General features: G+C 44.4%; 1 protein-coding gene across 1 annotated transcript in view; it reads left to right on the forward strand.

The window, feature by feature from the left end:
- Positions 1 to 5,251: 5,251 nt before the first annotated feature.
- The window catches only part of T265_07645 (hypothetical protein), a gene marked incomplete at both ends in the record, with an annotated part of 5,834 nt that continues 2,826 nt past the window's right edge, over positions 5,252 to 8,259 (forward strand). Inside the window, 4 exon segments of the mRNA XM_009173218.1 lie at positions 5,252 to 5,449; positions 5,491 to 5,600; positions 5,617 to 5,818; positions 6,205 to 6,222. Of these exon segments, the coding sequence (XP_009171482.1) occupies positions 5,252 to 5,449; positions 5,491 to 5,600; positions 5,617 to 5,818; positions 6,205 to 6,222 (528 nt within the window).

Below are 8,259 nucleotides of genomic sequence, written 5' to 3' on the forward strand. Positions count from 1 at the left end.
GTGATGAAAGCTCTTCACTTTCCGAGGCTCATTGCTTTGCTCAACCTTATTACAAGCAATGAATAACAGAAATCTCCAAAGAGGGAATTTCTAAAAGAAGGGAAAGAAAGCTGAAAAGACAAGACCGTGTGAAAACCTAGTCAATTTTATTCAACCGCATTCTAGTCGAAAAGATATTATGTACCGGGGGAATTTTCAACACACAAACTCGTAAACGATACAAAAAGAGGGGCATATCCAAAAACGCGGTCCAACAGAAGTAAGTGAAACAAAGTAGCAGCGTATCACGCACAGTGTCAGTGTTAACAATGCATCTAGCTATGGTCGAACTCACAGAGAGAGAAAGGATTATTTGTTTCAGTGACTCAGGGACTCAAATGTCCATCGAATATGACATGGGAACAGTTGAGAAGAACACAGACCGTGAAAACTTCGTGGTTAGATCTAAGGGGCTGAATCGCACTTTAGCTGAAAGCCCAAAAAGAAAGCTGTTAGTGGTTGTGCACGACCCACCGCTACGCACCACTACAGTCCCCAATAACGCACTGATGATGTCACCTCGATTGGTGATGAAACGTTTGCAATCAAATTGCCTAGCTCAGTGAACAAGCCAACGACCATCTACGCTACATGGGCTAGAACATTTTCCTCTGTAGAAAACTGTTGAACTTTGGTAAGAACGATTTGAACATGAGGAGGCTAGTTGTTACTGGCTAGGTTATAGCCCGAGGTAGTTCATTTTGGTGGGTCATGGAAGGTAAATCTTACGAACCGTAATCCAATCCAAGCTGAAAACAAGGTACACCTGCCTGAAGTGAGGAAGAATGTGACATCTGGGCATTTCGAAGCAACCTCGGTAGATCACATAACAAGTCTGATTCAAAGCTCAATTGGAGCTTATAACTTTCCATTCACGGAGCCAAGACAGGTGAGTCAAAACCGCGTGGCTGCACTGTACGATTAGAGGGCTGATGCGAGCTGAGAACACATTAAAACAAACGTTTGTGCAACAATACCGTGTTCGGTAAACGGACCTGAAGACTATGGTACTTCTGCCGAGGAATTCATCTGGACGGTGAGCAAAAAAACAAAGCATACCAACTACATTGGTACCATTACCAAAATCAGTATGGAGCCGACTGTTACGAGCGGGAATAGTCCCCGACTCAAGTGCCCTGAATTGCGTGTGAACGAACTTGGCAGCATGAGGACGTTAGTCAATACAATAGATGCGACTGTATTCCTTGAAAATTCCTGTTTTACAGTTACCATTCTTCCGAGATTCCGTGGTATTTAACAAGTGTACGCTATCAGCTATTGGGAAGACTGTTATCGAAGTCTTACATCAAAGGGTATGGCAACGAAGAGAAATCATATAACGGCGTTCAGCTGAAGAAAACGGGACTGAATTAGGAGTGAGTGAGATCAAGAGAGCTAGTGCAGGTATCCGACACAAATCTGTAAAGCAAAACTTCGGACGTGGACAGCACAACCATGTATGGCTGTGAGACTTGGCCGGTTCGAGCAGCGGGACTGACATGTCTTCAGGTGTTCGAAAATCGTTGTCTCAGAACCATAGCTCGTGTGGGTTGGTGTCGGCGAATCCCTAACGAGACAATCAGAAATTGGGTTTTCGGTTGTGCAACCAGTACTTCCATCGAAGAATATGTCCGGTACCAGAAGCTGCGGTAGTTGGGACATATGTTGTGTATGTCGAACCATCGATTGCCGAAGAGAATACAGTTTTCCATGCCCAACTCAGAGTAGCGGAAGCGGAGAGGTGGCCAACCCTTGAACTGGGAGAGTGGTATGAAAGAGATTACGAAACGATTGGGTGCTATCGGTGCTGCTCGCCTTCCAGGATGGGGACCGCATAATCCTCATTGCGCCTGGTTGGAGACACTACAAGATAAGGCTGCCAACATCGTCTATCCTTATCCTTTTCTTCACAATAAGGCTTTCAAATAAATCATGGTTGTACGCCAGTGAAGCATCGATGTTGAACACTGATGTCATGCTGTTGATGATGGTGATGATGAGCGCCATGTCTGAAGGCCTTGCCTCAGTTAGGGCATTAGAAATGTTCAGAAAATCTGTAGATGCTACCCTATGTAAACATAACAACAAAGCACGAACCTTGTAGTCTCGAGAAAGTCCGGTCTGTGGGTGCTGTGGCGTAGTAAAGTACTTCCCTCTGCGAGAAAACACCTTCGCATGTTGCCAATTGGATTGGGCCATCATGGACGAAGTAGCTAACAATCACACACTTTCGAAGCTCAGATGATGGAATTTCTGTTGCGTTGGTGTGATCTCAGCACCCTTTATGAGCTAGCGATAAAATACTTCACTCTGTCCCTAGCGAATATTCGACTATTGCAAGACTATCGCATATCACAAGTGATGCTGAAGCACCGTAGTAAAGAGTGGCTTTCACGCTATGTAGCTTAACTCGATTCTGAACCAAAAACAACTGTGTCGATCAATCGAACATTGCTCCATCTTGTTTTCCAGGTAATTCACTTTAAGCCATCGTTATAACTGCAGAATATCACATTAAAAGGCTCCATATGCGTGTCCCAACCTACATTATTTATCAGACTAAGTTATTTCTGATTAAGGGTAGCCTGTCGGTGGAATGGAATAGTCGATCAGCACTTCTTATGACATCGTCCAATGGACGCGACAGTCACCTAATAGCTTCAGGTCACTGCTATACATAGTTTGTGTAGGCGCATTTCCCTCTGAAGTGGGGTCCGTTTGTCCACCGCGAGAAAAAGCAAGTATTCAGTTGCACAAAATGGGTTCCATTGAGGAGAGGCTTTACGGAGGAAATCCGTGCCATCAAAAAAGAGATACAATCTCTTGATGGTGGGATGTACGGTGCTTTCAAGCCAAATTACCTTTGACTTTTCTCCCACCACAGTATTAGTATCCCTCGCATTTACCCCCCATGGCTTTTGTAAATTCATGTGTCCAAACACACTTCCATCATAGTCAAATAAAAGGTTTGTTCGAAAATTCGTTGGAAATGGTGAATAAAGCGACCCTATTTTCTAGTCTGGTATTGTGACTACTTTGTAACAACTTTGAAGTGTCGGGGTTTTCGCGCCGAAAAACTTGGCACTGAAACAGTTCTCAAGTGGAAAACTGACGACTTTATTCAGATGTCTTCACTGGGAGAGGCAAGCTGGTACACGGGGTCTTCAGTATTTGGCAGGCATACCTTCCATGTCAGGTGACGATTTTGTGCAAGTTGAAGCAAGTCGTCACTGTTGTTGGATGACAGTCGAGAGTCCACATCACGTGCATATGCGATACACACTCACTTGACACCACGTGAGCTAATGGCGTAGAAGATTTGAGTAGGCTCTGGCACGGGAACACTGATCTAGCTTTCCATTCTATTCGAGGCCATCGGTTCAGACATACACGGTGTTGCTGCCGTAGAGGAGGACCTCGTAAGCTGGAAAATACTGTCAAAGATGCTCAAGATGTGGCAAGAGACAAGCGAAAATTGGTGATTGCCAAACAATTAACGTTTCTTACCATTCTGATGCATCATCATCACCATCGACAGCATGACATCAGTGTTCAACACCGATGTTTCACCGCCGTACAACCATGTCTTATTTGAAAACCTTATTGTGTTCAGACCAGTTGAAGTAGAACACGATACGGGGGGTTTCGATGACAAATAGGAATTTGCCTTTCACACGAATGCTCGTCCCGGCACTGTAGGTCAAAAAAAGGCAAGAACCAACAACCAGGAGTTAGTTCCATATAAAAACGCCAACGGGCAGTAAAAATGATCAGAATGCTTCATCGTCATCATCATCATCATCATCATCATCATCATCATCGACAGCATGACATCAGTGTTCAACACCGATGCTTCACTGCCGTACAACCATGACTTATTTGAAAGCCTTATTGTAAAGAAAAGAATAAAGGTGGATGGGGGAGGGACTTAGTGCTAGCTTAACACAATCATTCCGAGGTGCCTACACCTCCAGACATTCACTCAGGCAATCTGGATAGAAACTGACAACAGAAACGCCACTGACATCGGTTGGCAGCCATATCTTGTAGCGTCTCCAACCAGGCACAGTGAGGATCACGCGGTCTTCATCCTGGAAGGCGAGTAGCACCGACAGCACCCAAGCACCATTCTGTTGGGCACTAGTTGAATCAGCATACATTGGTTGCACAACCCACCGGCTGGAATGACACTGGATCGGATACTGACATTGACGAAGGTCACGGAAAACAGTATGGTGTCCTTGCTCATGGGTGAACTTCGGCGAATCCAAAATAAATCCAATTTCCCATTCCTAGCGATTAACCATACCGTCAGAAAAAGAGTTCCACTATCTGCAAATAGACAGCTATTCGTTTGATCCTGTCGGGAAGATAATCTTTAGTAATCGCCTCGAGGGCCATCGCTTTTTCAAAGTACCAGGAGTGATCAAGATGGGTAACTGGCAGTTTTCAAAATAAGAAGGACTAGCAGTTGGAAAAACACAGATGTGTCAAATGCTCTAAAGCTTTCTGCCAATGATATTCAACCAGCCTGTGATGACGGCAGCCTTCTGGGTACGGTTTACAAATAGTCAATACGTTTTTGTACCACGATTCCGAAATCCTGTTCTTCATTTGAAACGTTAACAAGTCCATCTCCGATCATGCACAGATGAAGTTTTAAGTGATGCAGGGAGAGCATAGCGCGTCTTTCTTGAAGGGCGATCGATTTTTCACCGGTCACTGATATGAACAGTCAAGATCTACCTGCATGCAATTGCTATTCTTGGCTGTGCGAATATACCGACGTCGTCCATGAACCTAAAAAGATTAGGTTGCACATTGATGAAAGATAGAAAAAGACGTGGTTCAAGAACTCATCGCTGATGAACTTCACAGCTATTGGGTTAGGTGTGAATTGGGTGGGAGAGGACACGATTTAGCCGGATGACCAGGTTTTGATGTTGGAAGTAGCCCTAGGTAAAATTCGAAGGATAGTTATGTTCAGTCCTGATGCGACTTCTGAAGCAATATTCAACAGTTAACTCTATTGAAAACTTCAGAGAAGTTCCGATCGTTAAGATCTACTCCAGAAGCATTGTCTACTGTCCTCGCACACTGATCTCACGCATTCACCAGGTGGCTGTGTATGAGTGTTCACTGCGGGAGCCATACTGCAAGATTGATAGGATCCTATCCGCATCTTACGAGTTCATCAGCTGTTATCGCTCACATGCCTTCGACACAGCAGAATTCGCTCGAAACGAAATATTTCACATATTCCTCTGGATATCTGTGTAACTATTCTTTGTTTGTCATCATCATCATCATTGACAGCATGATGTCAGTGTTCAACACCGATGCTTCACTGCCGTACAACCATGATTTATTTGAAAGCCTTATTGTGAAGAAAAGAATAAGGGTGAACGAGGTAGGGACTTAGTCCTAGCTCACTACAATCACTCCGGACAGGGTTGGCCACCTCTCTGTTTACCCCACTCTGAACTGGGCATGGAGAACAGCGATCCATTGAGCTATACTGGGGAGTGTCCCCGCGACACTCATAGAGTCTCTCATACCAGGTTGGTCAATGGTTAGAGGTCTGACGAACACAATCTCCTGGCCCTCCAGGTTGGGGGTTGGAACATGTGGCGACTTGCTCCGTAGAAATGGTAATGCATTTGCATTTCCCACCAAACACCGCTGCCTTGCGGTTAGGCTTTTGACCCAAAGTCTTTGGTTGAGGACCCTAATCGTCCTCCTGTCTAGGTGTGGGTGCCCTGGCAGTATCCCCGCCCTCGTACAACCATGACATTCACGACTAACAATCGTTGTTTGTACACTACTGGCATCGTTAGTAGATTCAGGAGTAGCCGGAACCATCCTGTCAGTGGTTCTGGTAGTTAGTCTGATAAGTTTGTCAACATTTTTATGCATGAAAAGTTTCTGTCTTTTGAGGGTTGTCGCTTCTCGGGATTTTCAGCTTCACCTTTAATTTTCTTGTGTGCACAGGAGCGTACGCATATATAATAGTTGACGTTCAGTTCGATCTCTGCGTTAGCTCCAGCCCGATGAACGACCGCAGCTTAAAAATCTCTTCTGAAGTTCACAACTTCCGATGGAGTGCATGCGAGACCGGTACCGGAAGTCAGCGGCGGAACTTCATGTTTTCCTTTTTGTTTGTAGAATAGTTTGAAGCTCTCCGTAAGTCGGGTCACTCGTATTTATTATTACGTTCGTTTATTGGTTCTGACGACCTCAACCCACTAGTTTTGGAGGATTACGTAATCTGTCCAGGACGATTCAATGAGACCAGTCTTATAAAGGAACAAGGCAGGATTTGTCTGATATAGCCGTCTTGAAACTTCGTTTCGGCGGAACGTACCAGATTTCTTGGCGATTTTCGATTTGTGTACGACGTAGTTGCTATCGTGTTATGAACTGGGCGGAAAAATTCTCTTCGGACCTCATTTGGCTCGGGAATTTTGAACACCGTCTGTCGATTTGAGGTTGTTGTAGCCAGTGATTCCCAGCTTCTCCGGAAAAGCGCGATAACTCTCACCACTGTTTTTCTAACTGGTGCTGACCGTTTGCCAATGCTGCTTGAGAATTATGAGCCCGGTTTACATACTTTGGCTTGATCGAGCACAACTCAGGCAAGGTCATTCGACCGAAGCCTATTTTCGTCGAATGCATACATGAAGGGATCGTTGACTGGAAGGGGTACAATTATTTTCTAACCAGTATGCGAACAAGTTAGCAGTGTTGATTATTTTATTCGATTCGGAGGTCGCCTCACTCTAGTCCACGCTCTCATATTTTCCGTGCTGCAGCCAACCTACTGAACCGGCCATCTTAACAATCTTATGAATGCTTGAGTGAGCCTGACACTCAGATGTTCATCATCACTTCAAATTCCCCGACCAGTGTTACTAATACACAATTTCAAAAGATGAATGCTAGTATCCATTTGGGCCACGTGCCACACAGTCCGACTGTCGGTGTCCGATTGTTGATGGACTTCACGTACAGGTATACACTTGCTACGGTTGCTTACTAGCGTACTGTGACCGGAACTTCTGTACGCATACAATCCGCTGCACACACACAGTTATACACAAAGAGACGCATCATTTCGGTAGTGTAGGCGCACCAGTTCGTACAGCCTTTCATGTAAACAATGGCCATAGCACCTCGGTGAGCCTTGTGAATGCGTCTATTTGCGAACCTGAGGTTGCCTTGTGGACGATGTCATAGCATTGATCGGCCGGATGTGATTGGTATACCATTGATACAAACAAATTTGATGTCTCTCAGAAGGGTTTGCAATACTGGAGGGATTGAGTGAAGACTATTGTTGTTGTCGTCAAGTGTGGTAGTGGGCTGTCGGCACATGTAAAGCGATTTAAAATTGTCAGATGAACCTGATCAGGTTGCGCGACAAAACCACAAGAATGCGATGTTTGAAAAAAACAGCTATCAAAAAAGGTCCACTCGATATCTCAGAATACATCGTCAACCTTTATTAATCTCTCCACACTCCTAATGCATTTTAGAACTTTGAGAGATCGCTCTTTAAACAGGACCACGAACTACAATTTTTGAGCGTTGGGATTAACCCGCTTCATTGAAAATCAGAAAAATTCAGCAGATGTTTTTCTAAACGCCAAACCCAGGGTGTTTTGAGAGAATATCGCTCACGGACACTGAAAACAAAATGACAGTTTGTCCGCATTTTTAGTAATTTTGCTCACTTTATATATATATATATATATATATGGTTTGTAAATAGGGGACTGACAGGCACAACGATGGATATCCTCACCCTTTCCGAACTGTTCCAGGTTTGCTGGGCACCTGGATGCCGTTGACAGTTGGTGGATCCAGATCTCACATGATCCAGACCCACATGATCTCACGACTAAATTGGAAAAAACCCAGAGAATTGAATGCAGATGCTCATAAGAGGTCTTCTGGAAGGCAACGAAAGATATTGCTGGATATTTTGGATAACAGGGTAGCAAAGCCACACTTCCGTTGCCGCCGTACATCAATTACATATCTTAGCCAATTTATAATGTCATAGTGTGAGAGTTGGAGGGAACGCATAGTTCAATTGACATTAAATCGAAAGACACTTAATTTGGACCAAATTGGAAGACAGTCTGCTTTTTAAGGCAAAATTTGACCCACATTCCTTTCAGAAAACGTCAACAATTAGACAAATTTGCTCGTGTGGCA

The sequence above is a fragment of the Opisthorchis viverrini genome (assembly GCF_000715545.1).
Source record: "Opisthorchis viverrini unplaced genomic scaffold opera_v5_189, whole genome shotgun sequence".
NCBI classification, from domain to species: Eukaryota; Metazoa; Platyhelminthes; class Trematoda; order Opisthorchiida; family Opisthorchiidae; genus Opisthorchis; species Opisthorchis viverrini.